This window comes from Cyprinus carpio, chromosome A9 (assembly GCF_018340385.1).
Source record: "Cyprinus carpio isolate SPL01 chromosome A9, ASM1834038v1, whole genome shotgun sequence".
In the NCBI taxonomy this organism is placed as follows: Eukaryota; Metazoa; Chordata; class Actinopteri; order Cypriniformes; family Cyprinidae; genus Cyprinus; species Cyprinus carpio.
In genome coordinates this window covers 28,086,036-28,105,383 of record NC_056580.1, presented here as the reverse complement: position 1 = coordinate 28,105,383, position 19,348 = coordinate 28,086,036, and the positions used below count along the sequence as shown (strand labels likewise).

At 34.1% G+C, this 19,348-nt stretch overlaps 1 protein-coding gene across 1 annotated transcript in view; it reads left to right on the top strand.

Annotated features, from left to right (window-relative positions):
* LOC109100262 (mitogen-activated protein kinase kinase kinase 13-like) overlaps nucleotides 1–14,715 on the top strand; it is a 55,825-nt gene extending 41,110 nt beyond the window's left edge. Inside the window, 12 exon segments of the mRNA XM_042764358.1 lie at nucleotides 1,634–1,817; nucleotides 1,914–2,105; nucleotides 2,808–2,966; nucleotides 3,308–3,466; nucleotides 4,809–4,917; nucleotides 6,152–6,261; nucleotides 6,353–6,469; nucleotides 7,691–7,863; nucleotides 9,026–9,672; nucleotides 10,819–10,889; nucleotides 12,151–12,442; nucleotides 13,960–14,715. Of these exon segments, the coding sequence (XP_042620292.1) occupies nucleotides 1,634–1,817; nucleotides 1,914–2,105; nucleotides 2,808–2,966; nucleotides 3,308–3,466; nucleotides 4,809–4,917; nucleotides 6,152–6,261; nucleotides 6,353–6,469; nucleotides 7,691–7,863; nucleotides 9,026–9,672; nucleotides 10,819–10,889; nucleotides 12,151–12,442; nucleotides 13,960–14,061 (2,315 nt within the window). The 3' untranslated portion in view covers nucleotides 14,062–14,715.
* Nucleotides 14,716–19,348: the final 4,633 nt, after the last annotated feature.

The following is a 19,348-nucleotide window of genomic DNA, read 5'->3' as shown; positions in this document are numbered from 1 at the left end:
CTGGCTCTTTTCTCAGAGACAATGTTTCCAGCTGAGGAGAAGAGACGTTCAGAAGGTGTTCAACGTTCAGTATTATGGTGTAAGAATGTACCTGCCCCCCCCCCCCCCCCCCCCCCCCCCCCCCCACCCCCCCCCCCCCCCCCCCCCCCCCCCCCCCCCCCCCCCCCCCCCCCCCCCCCCCCCCCCCCCCCCCTTTCCCCCCCCCAGAAGGTGTTGACGTGGCAGATACACATAAATAAGACTTTGCAAGACGAGCCAGAGATGGAAACCTTGCCTCATTTGATTTCCACCACTGCAAAGGATTTGTACTTTTTGGTAAAGGCTCTTCCCCAAAATACCTGAGAACCTTTCTCTCACCAAATGACTGTCATCTGCCTCGTCCTCACTGTCATTCTGGCTGGAAATGTCTTCGGAGTCCGACCCAAGCAATCTGTCCAGTAAAGAAACAGGGCTGTTCTCTGTCCCATCTGTTAACATTTGGACCTCTGTAGTGTGCTGCTGTTGCAGCTTCTCTATCCCTCTCTATCCCCCTCCATAATTTCCTATTTTTACTTTAGTAAATGTGTTAAAAAACAAGTAAAACAAATGAATATCGGTTCTTCATATCGGTTATCGGACACATAAACATGCAAATAGTCTACTGTATATTGGTATCGGTTATGAAAAATCTAACACTAGTAATTATACATTTAAGTAATAGGAGTATTTAAGTAATAATAATTATGTAATTATGTATAATTTACTGTTTTTTTTTTAGTTGTGTTGTGTTAAAAGTAAAAGTAAATGAATTTAGTTTCTTCATATCGGTTATCGGACACATAAACATACAAATAGTCTACTGTATATTGGTATCGGTTATAAAAAATCTAACACTAGTAATTATACATTTAAGTAATAGGAGTATTTAAGTAATAATAATTATGTAATTATGTATCATTTACTGTTTTTACTTTAGGGCGATGTAAAATAAAGTGTTAACAAAAATTGTAGGCAGTAATGTAATATAATAAATTACACATTTTAGGTAAAATATTCTGATTTATTTTTGATTACTTCAAAGTCTACAAAGTCAACACAAAATCAAAATCAAAATAGCAAAAATCTAACTGGTTCTTGATTCGCTGCTCCAGATACCATTGTAGCCTTAAAACCATTACAGCATAAACACAAGATGCATGGCAGTGGAATGAAAAAAAAATATCTCGAGAGGTATTTTTAGAATGCACAGAGCGCTATAAATAATGCACGTCACGAGCACAATGGTCAGAGACGTCAGTCTAGTGCACGTTCACATAGAAAAGCAATGCAGTGGAATGCAAAAATGTGTTCTGAAAATCCAAATTCTGTAATCATTTACTCACCCTCAAGTTGTTCCACACCTGTATGAGTTTCTTTGTTCTGCTGAACATAAAAGAAGATATTTTGAAGAATGTTGATAACCAAATTGTTGCTGGCAGCCATTGACTTCCATAGTATGGAAAAATGGAAGTCAATGGCTACCGTCAACTATTCATTTACCAGCATTCTTCAAAACGACAGAATTTTCATATTTGGGCGAACTATCCCTTTAAGCTGATGTTTGCTGTGGATTTGTCGTACTCTGTGTTTATGGTGTGTTCTGATTGGTCAGTAGACACGTGGGAGGTGCCGTTCGAGGAGATCTCTGAGCTGCAGTGGCTGGGCAGCGGAGCTCAGGGTGCCGTGTTCCTCGGAAAGTTTCGCTCCGAAGAGGTCGCCATCAAGAAAGTCCGAGAGCAGAAGGAGACTGATATCAAACACCTGCGCAAGCTGAAGCACCCCAACATCATCAGCTTCAAGTAGGTTACAATGCATGACCAAATAGTGGCTGTGAATGCTCAGTTTTGAGTTTTTGAGTGCAGTGAACACAGCTAAAGCATGCTGTTCGTGTTTAAGGGGGTTTGCACGCAGGCCCCGTGTTACTGCATCATCATGGAGTATTGTGCTCAAGGGCAGCTGTACGAGGTTCTCAGGGCCGGTCGTAAGATCACGCCACGGCTGCTGGTGGACTGGGCCTCAGGGATCGCCAGCGGCATGAACTACCTGCACATCCACAAGATCATCCACAGAGACCTCAAGTCACCAAAGTAAGTTTTGTGTAATGTGTGTACAAAATTTCTAATTTATGTTTACGTGTCAGTTACAACCACCCTCTAAGGGTGTTTACATTTACTTTTATGCATTTGACAGATGCTTTTATCTGAAGAAATTATACTGCATTGATGTTGCATTTTTAGTTCATGCCTGTTAATTTAGCTGGGAATCGAACCTGTGATCCTGGCGTTGCGAGCGCCGTGCTCTACTGTTTAAGCTTCAGGAAAGCACAAAGAATAAGTGCTTTCCCACACTACTTCGGTTTTAAAACATGTTACAAAATAATTGTTAAATATTAATAAATTGTTAAATGTTAATAAAATACTTGATAAAAAAAAAATCATGTTCTCATTTTTGGAATGTATGGGAACTATTAAATGTTCCCACACGTTACAAACAATTTTTTGCTATTTTTGTTTATTTATTTTCATCTTAGTGAGCGATTACATTGAATCCAAAAGGTCAACCCACAACAACTGTACCCAGATTTTTGACACAATACGAGGGTTCGGTTTTTCACTTAATATTTATGTTTTCTTTTATTCCAGCTTTATTTCAATTAACAAAAATGCTTACTTAATCAGATGCATAAAACTAATCTCAAATCACTTACAGTGTATATGGAAATAAAGAGGCAGCATCGTGTCGTGTCTTGTTCAGCAACACTGAATGAGTGTTTTTTTTTTTTTTTGCAGTGTGCTAGTCACTCAAAATGACAACATGAAGATCTCAGACTTTGGAACATCTAAAGAGCTCAGTGACAAGAGCATGAAGATGTCATTTGCCGGTACGGTGGCCTGGATGGCTCCCGAAGTGATCCGGAATGAGCCGGTGTCGGAGAAAGTAGACATATGGTGAGTGTGAGCTAATGCAGTGATATCGATAATAATTAGAAATGTTTCCCGAGCAGCAAATCAGCATATTAGAATGATTTCTGAAGAATCATGTGACACTGAAGACTGGAGAAATGATGCTGAAAATACAGATTTGATCACAGGAATAAATTATATTTTACTATATATTCACATAGAAAACAGCTGTTTTAAATTGTAATAATATTTCATTATTTTTACAGTAATTTTGATCAAATAAATGCAGCCTTGGTGAGCAGAAGAGGCTTCTTGTAGACATGTTAATGATAGAGCAGTAGTGTATGTAGTGTGAGCTGTGAATGCTGATTTCTGTGTGTTTGTAGGTCGTTCGGGGTGGTGTTATGGGAGCTGCTGACTGGTGAGATCCCCTATAAGGACGTGGACTCGTCTGCCATCATCTGGGGTGTGGGGAGTAACAGCCTCCACCTGCCTGTGCCGTCCACCTGTCCCGACGGCTTCAAGATCCTCATGAAACAGACCTGGTGAGACTCCTCATCTGCACACGCCTCTGTGCTGTGCTTATACTAGGGACGAACACTGTTAGTGTTTACGGAATAAAGCTGCACATATGAACGGAGTACTGTACAAGAAATACTGATTTATTGAAATTATTAAGTAGTTAAAAATTAACAATAATTATTGACGATAATCGTGATATTTATAAATGAAATATCATGTTGTGTTAATTAGGACTGCCGCAATCTATCGGTGGTTGCTAGGAGGCTGCTAAAGTGTTTCTATGCAGTTGCAAGGGTTGTTCTGGGCAGTTGCTAGGGGGTTGCTAAGGTGTTTCTATGCAGTTGCAAGGGTTGTTCTGGGGGTTGCTAAGGTGTTTCTATGCAGTTGTGATGGTTGTTCTGGGCAGTTGCTAGGGTGTTCTGGGCAGTTGCTAGGGGGTTGCTAAGGTGTTTCTATGCAGTTGCAAGGGTTGTTCTGGGCAGTTGCTAGGGTGTTCTTGCGAGGGGTTCTGGTGGGTTGTTTTTATGCCGTGCACAGGGGTGGGTTTGGGGGGTTGCTAAGGTGTTTCTATGCAGTTGCAAGGGTTGTTCTGGGCAGTTGCTAGGGTGTTTCTATGCAGTTGCAAGGGTTGTTCTGGGGGTTGCTTAGGGGGGGGGTTTGCTAAGGTGTTTCTATGCAGTTGTGAGGCAGTGGGTTCTGTTCTGGGCAGTGTGCTATGCAGTTGCTAGGGTGTTCTGGGCAGTTGCTAGGGGGTTGCTGAAGTGTTTCTATGCAGTTGCAAGGATTGTTCTGGGCAGTTGCTAGGGTGTTTCTATGTAGTTGCGAGGGTTGTTCTGGGCAGTTGCTAGGGTGTTCTGAGTGGTTTCTAGGGGGTTGCTAAGGTGTTTCTGGGAAGTTGCAAGGGTTGTTTTTGTAGGTTGTTGATGTGTTATTGTGTGGTGGTTGATGGATTGTTTAGTTAAGGTATTGCAGTTTTGAGGGTTGTTCTGGGCAGTTGCTAGGGTGTTCTGGGTGGTTGCTAGGAGGCTGCTAAGGTGTTTCTATGCAGTTGCAAGAGGGTTGCTAAGGTGTTTCTATGCAGTTGCAAGGGTTGTTTTGGGTGGTTGCTAGGGGGTTGCTAAGGTGTTTCTATGTGGTTGCGATGGGTGTTCTGGGTGGTTGTTTGGGGGTTGCTAAGGTATTTTGGGGCAGTTCCAAGGGTTGTTCTGGGCAGTTGCTAGGGTGTTTTGGGCGGTTGCTAGGCAGTCGCCAGATAGTTGCAGATATAGATTTTTGACTGCAGAAAGCTGTGATTAGCCAGTCAGAATCAAGTATTTCTAAGAGTTCTCTAAAACGAGGTTTTATTGGTTGGTCTTGTACCTGCAGGCAAGGTAAACCCAGAAACCGGCCGTCCTTCAGGCAGATCCTTCTCCATCTGGATATCGCCTCGGCGGATGTGCTCGGGACGCCACAGGAGACCTACTTCAAATCTCAGGTGAGCAAATGTTGATGTCTACATAGTGCTGAGCTGCTGTTCTGATTGAGTCTATCGTATCATCCAACGCTATCACTACAGCCTCCAGTAATGAAGAGCTTATCCAGTTGTTTCTCAGTTCTCTAATAGTTCAGTAAATAAGATCTAAATCACTAAAATAAAATTGCACATTGCATTCAATAAACATGCAGTGTGAAAATTGTAGTTTGATTCATGAACAAATGACTCTTTTGAATCAGTTCTTTGTAAAGAATCTGTCAAAAAGACACACAAATCAGGCTCGGACTCACGAGTTACTGGTCTGATTCATCTAAAGTACTAAAAGAGTTGTTAATAAAACCATTACGGAATATGAATTGTTGAATTTTTAATGATATCCATCAATAGACTTAATGTGTTTGTTTGTGCGTGACCAGTTTTATTTTATAATTTTAGTAATATTAAAAAAATAAAATTATTATTTATTTTATATATTTGTCATTTTTGCTTTTTTTTAGTATTTCTATTTAGCTTGAATTTATTTTGTTTCGTTTTTTTGCTGTAGTCATTTTAGTTAGAATTTCACTTCAATTAGTTGGTTTAGTTTTTGACATTTCTATTCTCTTAAGTTTAAGTTTTTCATCTAATATTTATATTTTATTTTGTTTTTTCTTTTTTTTTATTATTATTTTTTTTTTTTTTTTTTTTTTTTTAGATATTGATTTTAATATTGTCTTTGGCAATTAGCTTTAATTAGTCTTAATGTTTAATTTTTTTAATTGTAATTTTATTTTCTCATTTTCATAATTTTTTGCCTTTTAATATTTCTATTTAGTTTTAATTTATTTTTTATTTCAGTTTTAGTTAAAATTATATTTCAGCTAGTTGCTAATTTTTACGTTTTTATCTAATACTTATATTTGAATTCATTTCAGCTTTATTTCAATGACCAAATTTTTTTTTTTTTATAATAATTTGGTCACACTTTAGTTCAGGGACTAATTGTCACTATTAACTAACTTTTAACTGTGACTTTTGCCTCAATAAATACCCAATTTGATGTTTATTAATAGTTAGTAAGGTAGTTATTAAGTTTAGGATTATGGGTCTAAAATAAGATCATACAGAATAAGGCTTTAATATGTGCTTTAAAAGTATTAATAAACAGCCAATATGCTAGTAATATTCATGCTAATTGGTCCCCAAACTTAAGTGTTCCTGTTTTAATGAATAATAACAGTATTGTCTGTGGCAGGCGGGATGGAGAGAGGAGGTGAAGAAGCATTTCGAGAAGATCAAGAGCGAAGGCACCTGCATCCATCGACTGGACGAGGAGCTCATTCGGCGCAGAAGAGACGAGCTCAGGTGAAACCAGACGAATCGCACGCAGCAGAGAGAGCTTTAGCTGGAGGACACTGTGTGTGACGTGCGATCTCACTGTCTCTGTGTGTTTCAGACACGCTCTGGATATCCGAGAGCATTACGAGAGGAAACTGGAGCGAGCCAATAACCTGTACATGGAGCTCAGCGCTATCATGCTGCAGCTGGAGGTGCGAGAGAAAGAGCTGCTCAAGTAAGTTCTTCATTGTGGTCTTCTCTTCTTTCATAAAAAGAAGCACAATTTAAATTATGAAAGCTTGTTTGCACAACTGGGTAAAAAAAATAAAAAAGGTAGTTGTGACCTTTTAATCTTCCAATCCTGACTTTTTTCTTGCAATTCTGAGAAGAAACGTCTGAATCGTAAGATATAAACTCACAACTGCACGGAAAAAAAAGGCAGAATTGTGAGATTAAAAAAAAATCGAAATTATAATTTTTTTGGTCAGTTGTAGAAATAATAATTATTATTATTATTTCAAATATAAGTACAATTAAAATTAATAATTTAAAAATGAAACACTAATAATTAAAACTGAAATAGTTATTAAATAATGAATTATATATAATAATTATATAAATATATATATATATATATATATATATATATATATATTTATATATATATATATATATATATAAAAATTAACAATTTATTAAATAATAAATATCAATAATAAATATAATTAATGAAAAATAATACAAATTATTTTAAATTGAAAAGCAAATAATAAAAAATTAAATTAAAATAATTGTAAATAATAAAAATAATTATTTAAATAAAAGTCAAGAACAGTAAAGTGATAAATTTACAATGAAAATAAGATAATTAATTAACAGTTAAAGTAATTAAAAATAAAAATCAGTAATAAAAATAATTATTTTTTAAATAATAATAAGAATTTTAAAATAAAAACGCTAAATAAAATAAAACACAAAAAATATATTAAATATTATATTTGTTTACTTGCCTCATCATGTTTGCGTTATCAGACTGTGTTAGTTAGTGTGTTTTTAAATTTTTTGTTATTTTTTTTTTGAATATTTTTAATTTTTATATTTAGAATTTTTAGATGTGAATTTTAGAATTGTACACTCAGAATTGCAAAAAAAAGAAAAACAAGCATTGAGTTGTTATGGTAGTATGATGGTATGAAAATGCTTTTCTGATGCCGATTATGCTGTGTGCATCACTCTCTTTTGAGTTTGTCTGTTTATTGGCATGAAATTACTCATGAAGGCTGTAATGAGTCTGAACTCTGACCCTGTCTGTGCCTCAAACTCAAATGAAATCTTGCTTTGATGAATGGATGGAGGCTCGTGCTGTTCCCCTGACCCACATTCAGTCAAATCTCACTGCTGTTACTATCACGCATTTTGGTCGTGAGATCTGAATGTTTCCTGTGTTTTATTTCAGGAGGGAGCAGGCTGTGGAGAAGAAGTATCCCGGCACGTACAAACGCCATCTGGTTCGGCCCATTGTGCGGCCCAACGCTGTGGAGAAGCTCATTAAGAAGAAGAGCGGCATGAACCATAAGCCCGGGACACAGCAGCCAAAGAGGTGAGTGATCCGTGAAGACACGGGCTTATGTGCTGTTTGTGCTGTTCATATCATAATGTGTTTAATACTTTAAGTCAGGGATTCCCAAACTGAGGTTTGCGCCCCCGGGGGGTTCATGAGGGAACTGCAGGGGGTTTGTGAGAGTGATGGAAGGCTAACAATTAATTAAATAAAGTAATTAAAACAAATTAATTGAAATAATAAATCAAATAAATAATAGCAAAATTGTTTTAAAAATAAGTATTAGTATTTTTTTTTTTTATTAAAAGCTAGTAATTAATTGAAGTTATTAAAATGAATTATTTAATAATGTATTTAAAATAATACATTTTGGTAATAAAAATAGTTATTAAAATAAATAAATTATTTTAAAATGAAAAGCAAATCATAAAAAAATTTAAGTAATTAAAAAAATAATTAAAATAGTTATTAAAAAAATTTAAGTAATTAAAAAAATAATTAAAATAACAAATAAACTATAAAACAAAAATATTATAAATAAATACATTTATAGTTTATTAAAAATAACAAATATAAATAATAAACTAAATATAATAATAATAATAATAATATAAAAATAAAAAATATTTTAAAATGAAAAGCAAATAAAGTATAAATTAATTAAAATAAAAATAATAAATTACATAAATAATAAAAAATAATTATTGAAAACATAAATCATAAATATAATAATTTAAAAAAATGAGTTAAGTAATGCATGAATAATTGATATCAGTAATACTAATAATACAAATACTTTACCAATTAAAATAAAATAAATGCAAATGTGTTGATTAATTAATGAAAAATTAGCTTAAAATCTAAGGGGGGATTTCAAGTAAATATTTTAGGTCAAAGGGGTTCGGCTGTCAAAACAGTTTGGGAATCCTTGAGGTTTTACTGAACAGCACGATGAATGTAATGTTCTCCAAGTGTCATTTACCTTTTTATTATTGTATTTTTATTACGTTTTAAAATTGTACAGTATCTTGATATGTCATTTGTTGTCAGTGTGTGATTTGTTTGTGTAATATTTTTCCATGAATATGGAAACACAGTTTGTAGTTAAAGTCAGCGATACTGTGTGGAATGAAATCCGTCATTAACGAATCATTAACACCGGGTCACACTTGATCTCCTGCAGACCGGATTGTTTTTGTAATATTTTGCTGTGGTATTGATGGCGTTGAGCATCTTCGGGCTTCTTCCGGGTTGTTAGGAGTTGTGAGGGTGGTCGAAAGTGTCTAGGGAAAGCCCGGTACCGCAGTAAGCCCCGCCACCGGAGGGCCAACAGCAAAGGCAGTCACAGTGAGTTCCCAGGGGCCCTCAAACCCAATTCAGGGCCGTCGGAGGAGCAGCAGCCCCTACAGGAGCAGAGCTACCATCACCATCATCACCCTCCGCCCGAGGGCCCGCTGTTACCGGTGCAGAAACGTGAAATCGCCGTAGCCACCTGCGCCAACAACCTGCGCTACTTCGGCCCGGCCGCCGCCCTCCGCAGCCCACAGACCGACCACCTCCAGCGCAGACTGTCCGGCTCCAGCCCGGACCTCATTTCCACCACCGTAGACGCTGATTCACGGCACCGCAGGTCCTCCATACCTCCCTCCGCGGGCTCCGGTCCGGGGCCGCTGTGTCCCTGCTGCCAGGCGCATCCGTTCCCCGGCTGCATGCACTGTCAGGAGACGCCAGCCGCTCCCAGTCACCCCCAGCTCCCTCATTACTCACTGCTGAGCACCAGCGAAGGGACGCCACCCGCCGTCAAGAGAGCCACCGGAGAGCAGCCAGAGCAGAGATCGTCCAGCGGCCTGCTGCACTCGCTCAGACCTCTGAGAAACGTGAGGATGAATAACACTCATTAAATGCATCCGAAGTGACAGTAAAGACTTTTATAAACTTATAAAAGATTTCTATTTCAAATAAATGCTGTTCTTCTGAACTTTATATTCATCTGTGAATCCTGAAAAATAAATGTGTCACAGTAGAACAACTGGTTTCAATATTGATAATAATCAGAAATCAGCATATTAGAATGATTTCTGAAGATCATGTGACACTGAAGACTGGAGTAATGATGCTGAAAATACAGCTGCGCATCACAGAAATAAATTACAGTTTAACAGATATTCACATAGAAAACAGATGTTTTAAACTGTAAAAATATTTAAAATTTTTTACTTAAATTGTGCAAGCTTTGTGAGCAAAAAAAAAAGCTTAAAAATTAAAAAATGAATTAAAGTGAAATAAATGCATTAATAATTTATTAAAAATAATTTTATATAATTTTATAATTTTTTATAATTATATAATTTTTTTTAATAATATTAAAAACAATTATTAAAAAAAAAAAAAAAAAAAATATATATATATATATATATATATATATATATATATATATATATATATATATACATGTAATTGTTGAAAAATAAATAATATGTGCTGTTTGTGGTGTTTATATCATAATGTACTGTATTTAATACTTTAAGCCATGGGTTCCCAGATTGAGGTTTGCGGCCCCCCGGGGGGTCATGAGGGAACTGCAGGGGGTTTGTGAGTTGATGAAAGGCTAACAATTAAAACAAATTAATAATGAATTTAAACAATAAATCATATTAATAATAACGGTTATATCAAAAATAAGTTAAAATTAAGATGAGTAATTATTTTTTTCAAAATTGAAAACCTAGTAATGAATTAAAATTAATTGAAGTTATTAAAATTAATTTTTCAGGATTCTTTAATGAAGAGGAAGTACAAAAGAACAGCATTTATTTGAAATAGAATTTTTTTGTAACATTATAGATGTCTTTACTGCCACTTTTGATCTAATTAATGCATCCTTGATGAATAAAAGTATTAATTTTTTTTTAATTTTTGTTATATTGTGTATTTTTTGTTTTTTGTTTTTTTTGTGTTTTATTTGATTATGGTTTTTTTATTTGTATACAGGTGTTTTATTTGTATGTGTGTGTGTGTGTCAGGGGAGAGACGAGTCTTCTGAGGAGGAGGAAGGAGAGGTTGACAGTGAAGTGGAGTTTCCACGCAAACAGCGGTGAGTCTGCTTCAGTTCATCTTCTCTCTTATTGTATTTAATCTCTGATTTTCTGTCATGATTCTCCAGAAGCCCTGAATGAGTCATGCAATCTTTAATGATGCTGAAAATTCAGTTTTGCATCACAGGAATAAATTACATTTTAAAATGTATTAACATAGTAAATAGTTATTTAAATTGTAATAATATTTAAAATAAATAAATGCAAATAAAGGCAGCCTTGGTGAGCAGAAAATATATATTTAAAAAAAAAAAAAAAATCATATCATAGATATATATATATATATATATATATATATATATATATACTTATAAATATACTATATATAATATATAGATATATATTATATATATATATAAAATAAAAACCTTAATTAAACATGAATTAAATGTATTTAAATAAATAAATAAATTATTAAAAATAACATCAATATTAAGCAGTTATTAAAAATAATAAAATAATTTTAAAATGAAAAACAAATAATTAAAAATTAATGAAAGAAAAAATAATAGGAATTGAAATAATAAAATAAGTTTTGAAAAAAAGCATAAAAATGTAACATTTAAAATTAAAAACAATAAGTAATGTCAATTAATAATTAAAGAAGCATAAAAATTTAACATTTAAAATTAAAAACAATAAGTAATGTTTTTAAAAGTGGGAAGTCGTGGCCTAATGGTTAGAGAGTCGGACTCCCAATCGAAGGGTTGTGAGTTCGAGTCTCGGGCCGGCAGGAATTGTGGGTGGGGGGAGTGCATGTACAGTTCTTTTTCCACCTTCAATACCACGACTGAGGTGCCCTTGAGCAACGGGCATCGAACCCCCAACTGCTCCCCGGGCGACCCAGCACCATAAAATGGCTGCCCAATGCTCCGGGTGTTGTGTTCACAGTGTGTGTGTGTGTGTGTTCACTGCTCTGTGTGTTTGCACTTTGGATGGGTTAAATGCAGAGCACGAATTCTGAGTATGGGTCACCATACTTGGCTGAATGTCACGTCACTTTCACTTTTTTTTTTTTTAATGTCAATTAATAATTATAATAATAAATATCAATAATAAAATTAATTATTTAGAAAGAAAAAAACATGTCATGTGAACATTAAAAGCTTAACCATTAAAAACCAAGCAAGCTATAGATTGGTAGTGAATGTATTTTTTTACAAATTATGTAATCTGTAAACCTGTATTTTTCTGTAGCCATTAGCCAAAGACAACAAAATACTTTGGTTTGAACTATTTTTCCTCCTGGTGTGTTTCCAGGCCTAATCGCTGTATGAACAGCTTTAAGTCGTACTCCACCTTCAGCTCGGAGAACCTGTCGGTGTCTGACGGCGAGGAGGGAAACACCAGCGATCACTCGCACAGCGGCCCGCTGGAGCAGCTCAGCGCTAGTCAGGAGGAGCATCTGGACGAGCTCCTGTCCCACACGCCTGAGATCCCCATCGACATCTCCACGCAGTCCGACGGTCTGTCCGATAAAGAGTGCGCCGTCCGCCGGGTCAAGACCCAGATCTCTCTGGGCAAGCTGTGTGCTGATGAGCACAGCTACGAGGTAAACACTGAGCTTTGCTCTCCTATTTCATGCTAACTCATTTACGTGAACTGCTTCCTTCAGACACTTCATTTAAATCAGGGACTGCAGGGGATTCATGAGGTTATGAAAAGCTAATAATCTGAAATCAATGCATAATTAAAAAATAAAGACAATCAAAACAAAATAAATAATTTTAAAACAAAAAACAATTAAAAATAAAACACTTAAATATATAGAAATGCATAATTTAAAATAAGCACACAAAATAAAAGAATTAATTTAAAAATATGGAATTTTTGGAATCATTTTAAATAAAATAAATAATTTTAAAAATAAGAACAAAAAACATTTGCTAAAATATTATGTATTTTTTTTTTTTTTTTGTATGTATTTATTATGTTGTATATATATATGTTTTTTAAATATAAACAATAAGTAGTATGTAATAAAATTAAAAATATTTAATATTTGACTAAATAAAATTATACTTTTTTAAAACAATTATAAGTACATAAACAACTACTAAAAATATGAAATAATAGGGATAATATAAAATAAAATAAAACAAAATAAAACTAAAATATGCATTTAAATGTAAATAAATACATAATTTTAAAAATAAAAACAGAATTATAAAATTAAAGATATTTAATATTTGACTAAATAAAATAAACAAAACAGCTACTTAAACAATTATAAGTACATAAACAATTACAAAAAATATGAAATAATAGGGATAATATAAATAAAATAAAAACAAAATAAAACTAGAATATGCATTTATATTTAAATAAATATGTATTGTTTTTTTTAATTTGTAATTTTTTTTATAATAAAAATTATAGTATTAGTTTAATTTTTAGGTTTTTTATTATTATTTTAGACTTTTAGAATTAAAATAAAATAATTGTATAATAAAATTGAAATAAAACACTTCCTAAAAATGTTTTATATTTTTTTTAAATAAATTAGAACCAAAACATATTTTAAATAAAATCATTTTAAAATGAGAAACAAAATATATTGTCTTTTTTATTTGAAATAAAAATAAAATAACTACATAATATTCATGTCAGAATAAAACAATTACTAAAAACGTGAAATATTTTAATAAAATAAATGATTTTAATGTAAAAAAAAAAAAAACACTTACTAAAAAGATATATTTTATCTCAAATAAATTATACTCAAATAAAATAAATAATTGTAAAATAAAAACAAACTTTGTTCCCTACGTCATGTGACCTTTAGCTGTTATTAGAGAACTGTGAACATGCGGATGTGTTGTTAATTCAGTGAAAGATTCACTTATTATAATTCAGTCTCAAGGGCTACTTCAAATAAATCATTTTAGTATTTTTATATTTCAGTGATTTTTTTCAGTGATTATTTTAAGGATTGAATCTAGTGATTCGTGATTGAACCATTGACAATTTGATAATCCGATCAGAGGACATTATACCGAAGAGAGATTATTAGAGCGAATCGTCTGAATCCCTCAGTGTGATTAAATTAAACATGTTCATCTCTCTCAGAATCCGCTGCATTTCGGAGATTCCGACGGCGACACGTCGGATGCAGAATGTTCCGACGCAACCATCAGGAACAAACAGCCCTGCGCACCTTCATCCTGGTGAGCGCCAGCCTTCGGAGGAAACACGGCAATAATGACCCGTCTCATCAGCCCTTCCCATAATGCACCTCTCTCTCTCTCTCTCTCTCTGAGCATCTCAGGCAGATTCCTCTGAATGATGATAACGTAGCTAGAGAAACACGCATAACTTATTTTATTACGAGCCGGAGGAAACGCAAAACGAAATCAGGAACTCAGACTTACTCGGAGTATTAGCGCTGAAGTGTTCAAGCAGTTAGAAGGTGACTGAAGTCTGGAAGGATGTGTGTACTGTAAAGATGTCTGTAGGTACGAGAGCGAAAGTGTTAAGTGCGTAGCTTGAGGATCCACAGACACAGATGAGCCTCGGCGACGTGCTACTTCCTGCGTTTACAGAAACGACGCCCTTCAGGATCACTTCAGTTTGAGCACCAGCAGGAACGATGTCCTTCTTTTGCCCTTGTTGACTTCCTGGATGTGTGGAGATATCCCAGCATGCCTGCTTGGTCGGCATTTGATCAGCCAATCAGATTGCTGCTGCTGCTGCTCACCTCTGCGGACGAACAGGAAGTCAAAGAACAACCGCTCTAGTCTTTAACGATCACATCAGTGTTTGGACTGAAGCGGAGCAGCTTTTTTCTCATCTCAGGACTGTGTTTGAGGAGAGCAGTGAAAGTGTGACGTGTTCTAGTCTGACGCGTTCGCATTTGCATTGCATGGGTTTGGTTTGATTGATATTTTTTTTTTTTGAGTATAATTTTGTTTTTCTAGTCTGGGTTTATGTTTTTATAATAAAATAAGAGTAAGTTGAGTTTTATTTTGTTATAGTTTAAAATATTTTTTTTTTTTTTTTTTGTGTGTTAATGTGTGTTTTATTGTTGTTTTTTGCTGTTGTGTTTTGATGATTTTTTCTGAATTTGTTATTCAAGAAATTATTCTAATATGATGATTTGCTGCTTAATTATTATTAGTGCTCAATTATTAATAATGGTTGTTATTACCATCAATTTTGGAAACCATATTGTCTGGTATTTTTATGTAAACTGAAACTATTTTCACGATTCTTTGATGAATAGAAAATTTAAAAGAACAGCATTTAAGTTATTTTTTTGTATTTTTATGTTTTTTTAAAATATTTTAATGTTTCTTTTATGAATTGATTAATTTAATGCTTGCTTGCTGTTTATGAGTTTTGAGTTTTTTTTTTTTTTTTTTTTATAGTTTTGGTTTAAAATATAAAGTATAAAGCATCGCAACGGTTTTCAACATTGATAATAATCAGAAATGTTTATTAAGCGGTAAATCATCATATTAGAATGATTTCTGAAGATCATGTGACACTGAAGACTGGAGTAATGATGCTGAAAATACAGCTGCGCATCACAGAAATAAATTACATTTTAGCAAATATTCACATAGAAAATAGTTTTTTTAAATTGTAATAATATTTCACATTTTTTAGTGTACTTGTGATCAAATAAAATAGCCTATGTGAGCATTAGAGACTTCTTTCAAAAACATTTAAAAAAAAAAAAAAAAACTAAATTTTTCCAATCTTTTGCGCAGTAGTGATGATGTTCTGGAGATGCAGTGTCCCTTAAGAGTTAAAGGATTGTTTACCAAAAAAATAAAAACGACTAACATTCATGTCGTTCCAAACCTGTTTGACTTTTTTATTTTTACATGCAACCTCCCAAATTACCAAAAAAATCATCATAAAAGTATAAAATGACATCTGTGTTCCATTCGAGAAAGTCACACGTGTTTGGAACAACATGAGGGTGAAGAAATGATGACAGAATTGAGTTTTTGTTGGTTAAGTGATCCCTCGGAAGCGTCTTTAGCGTGTATGTGTGTGCCGTTGATGGAGACAGACCTTTTTGGAACAACATACGTGATTTGTTTTAAGAAGGCACCCCGGGTAGCCCCACCCTCACCATAACGTCGCTCTTTATTTGCGCTCAGGATCAGTTTTAAGAATCGTTCGAACATCATGAGAACGTCGCTCTTGCGCTCAGGCTTTTGAGAATCGTTAGATAAGGTGCTTTGTGTATAGCTGTATTTTTGGACGCGGGGTTGAGTTAATTGTTTTTTAAAGGTCGAGTTTTTTGGAGTGAAAGGGGTTTTTTGGAGTTAAAATGGATTTTTGATGGTTTATGCTCATGTTTTTTGCTTTGTTTAAGACTTCTCAGGTTCAATGCTTTACAGTGCAAACGAGTATATTGTCCGTCTTGTTTCAGTCGCGCGCTTCTTTTTTATGTGGCGTGATTTTTATTTTGAACAAAACCGGATTAGTCTGTGTGTAAATTCTCCCTCGCCGATGTGTTTTTATTCGTCATTTCCTTATGAGAGGGACACTGCAGCTTCCAGCATATCTATATTTAATTCTTGCATTCATATTTACCCTGTGTTTAGATATAGATGTTATAGTACTAGTTAAAATGCCTCGTGCATCATCGGTAAATGCAGCCGGATGTGTTTCTGGCATGTGAAATAAACTGTGAATATTATTATTATTTTCTGACGTCTTACTAAAAGAAGCCTCGCGAGATGTAACTCCACATTAAAACTACAGTATCAGTGAGTTTGATGCAGCACATGAACAAAGCAAAGGCCCCTGCAAACAAACTTTAGGTCAGCATGAAACCAAAAATGACTATTTTTTGCGTTTTGCTTTCTTTTTCAGCTCCATCCCGGAGTCCGTTTTTAACTAAAATCCAGTTTCAACTAAGATTGCAGAAGCAAAACAGGTTTTCATGTTGACTTCATGTCTTTGAGGGGCAAAATCAGCCATTATTACTTGCATTATTTTTATCATTTCTGTTCGTTATGATGGTAACGTGATCAAGTGAATTAATTGTAACGAAGGTGACCTGAAAACACGCACCAACCTCATTCTCTCCGTTTACATGTTCCACTAAAGATCAGGCCTGGTTTTTAGTGAGTTATGAAGTATGATGATGTATATGAAGTCTTTCCGGCCGTGGCGCCACCACGAATCCTGTAAATCATGATTTTAATTTAATTTAATTTAAAAATGTCTTTCTTTTTTGTAGCTGGTCTACACGATTGTTTATTTATTTTGAAGCACTAGTAAGATTGCTGTTTCTTCATCTCATGATTGTCTCATGTATGTTAGAACTGTCTTCTGAAGTATTACAGATGGCATCTTAAAAGGAATCCAGTAATTATCTCAGAATTTTTTTTTTTTTTAATGGAAGCCCATTTCTGCCATGGATTAAAATCACAGAGATAATTGCGACTTATATCACAATTGTGAGAGATAAACTTCTTTTCTTGCAATTCTTAGTTTATATCTGACTGTACGTCTTACAGTTGCTGCTTTTTCTTCCACCATAAAATAAAAAAAGGTTCATATCACAACTATGACTTTTTTCACAATTCTGATTTTATATCTCACAATTTTTAGTTTATATATAGCAAATCTGACTTTTTTTCTCAATTACAATTGAGTTTATATTTTGCAATTCTAATTATATATCTAACAGTTCTGACTTCATTCTCAATTTTCTGAGTTTATATGTCATAATAATAAGTTTACGTCTCGTAATCAGAGAAAGAATCAGAATTGCGGGGAAAAAATCTGAATTGTGAGGTTAAAAAGTCTGAATTTTTCACGTGGCAGAAACAAGCTTCCTTATTTTCTTTTTCTGTGGAAAACAAGGGGAAACATATCTGGACATTAATAATATCAGTAAGAGAGATTATTGGCTCACATGTAATCTTTGTTATAAAGTGACACAAACGTGTGCTGGTTGTAAAGATAATTCCAGTGTCATCACAGAGAACTGAAAGTATGAACCGTACGTTTCTCCTGCCGTCTTCTCTGTCCTTATTCCCATTAACTATTTTTTGTCAACTACTACATATACAGGTATTTGAAACGAACTATTTTTGTGCGGAATATCTTATGCTCTGGGCTCATTTTCCTCCTCCAGTTTGTTTCTTACTCATGTCTTTTCCTTCCTTATCTTGAATGGTGTTATGATCCTGATGAGTTCCTGTAACAGCCTGTGTATGTACAGTGCGGCAGGAGTGACGTGTAAAATCAAGGCAGAGCATCTGCATGGAATAAACACTGATGTACTGTACCAAACTCTCCCGCCTCTCCTAATTCTGTTCATATGTATCTGATGGTTTGTTTAGTTTAGATAGATTTGTTTGTTTATTTGGTGATGTGATATATTTTATTTATGTCCGTAAATACATTCACTTATGCATGAAGTACGAAGCAGAACAGAGTTGAAGCACCAGATAGCTTATCTAAAATAGAACTGCATGTTCAAAGTTCACAGGTTTTATTGCATTTGCAGTTTATACCGAGGATGAGGTCTTCAGAGTATTGCAGCCAATGAGAAAAAAAAATCTAGGTTGCATTTTCCTAATTTACTTAATTGCATGAAACGTCACTGGTGTTAGTTAGCTTTTTTATAATGCAGTTGACTTAAAAGTATTTTAACATATCTATCAGGAAACAAAACGTTTTATAACATCCCATAATGTTTTTATAATAATTAAAAAAACATTAAAAAAAAAGTGTGGGAATGCAGTTTATTTGTTTTAAAATATCAATTTGGTTTTGTTATTTGACATATTTTCATGTCTGAGAAATCATAAAAGGACACCTTTTCATTTATAATTTGCATTAAATCTAATTTTGTTAAAAAAAAAAGTGTGAGAAAATCGTATCGCATCATTTAGAATTTAAAAAATTACAGCACAAAATGGCAGCTTTAACTTTTTTTTTTTTTAATTGCAAATTCAACCAAATTCTGTTGCTATGGTTACCTCTGAATGTGATCAGGGCTTCTGTTTCCATGCATATGTTTGGCGACAGGTGAAAATATGCTCTTTGATAAACTTTCGAAATCTAAATTTCATAGTGACTAAAACGTTTAAAAATTATTGATATACGTGTTTTATGGCAACATTTTCATGGCTGGAATATTTTTTTTTGTGTGATATGGGGAGCTTTTTTTAAGTTTTGTGCAGATGTTTGTTCTTGTAGTGTTTTTAAGAATGTTGTTCAAAGTTATAATAATGTTCTTAAAACATTATTTATACATCGCTCCTGGAGTGGAGTGTTTTTTCTGAAACGTTTTAGTTGGATGTTCATCTTACGCATTTAAAACGTTTCTACTTGTAACTACTTGTTCAAAAACATTCACAAGTAATATTCACATAATGTTTGCAAAATAATGAAATGGAACGTTCCCTTTCTACAGCGCTTTAGTTGGACATTCATTTAATGTATTTAAATGTTGCTACTTGTTTCGGAATGTTCAGAAAAC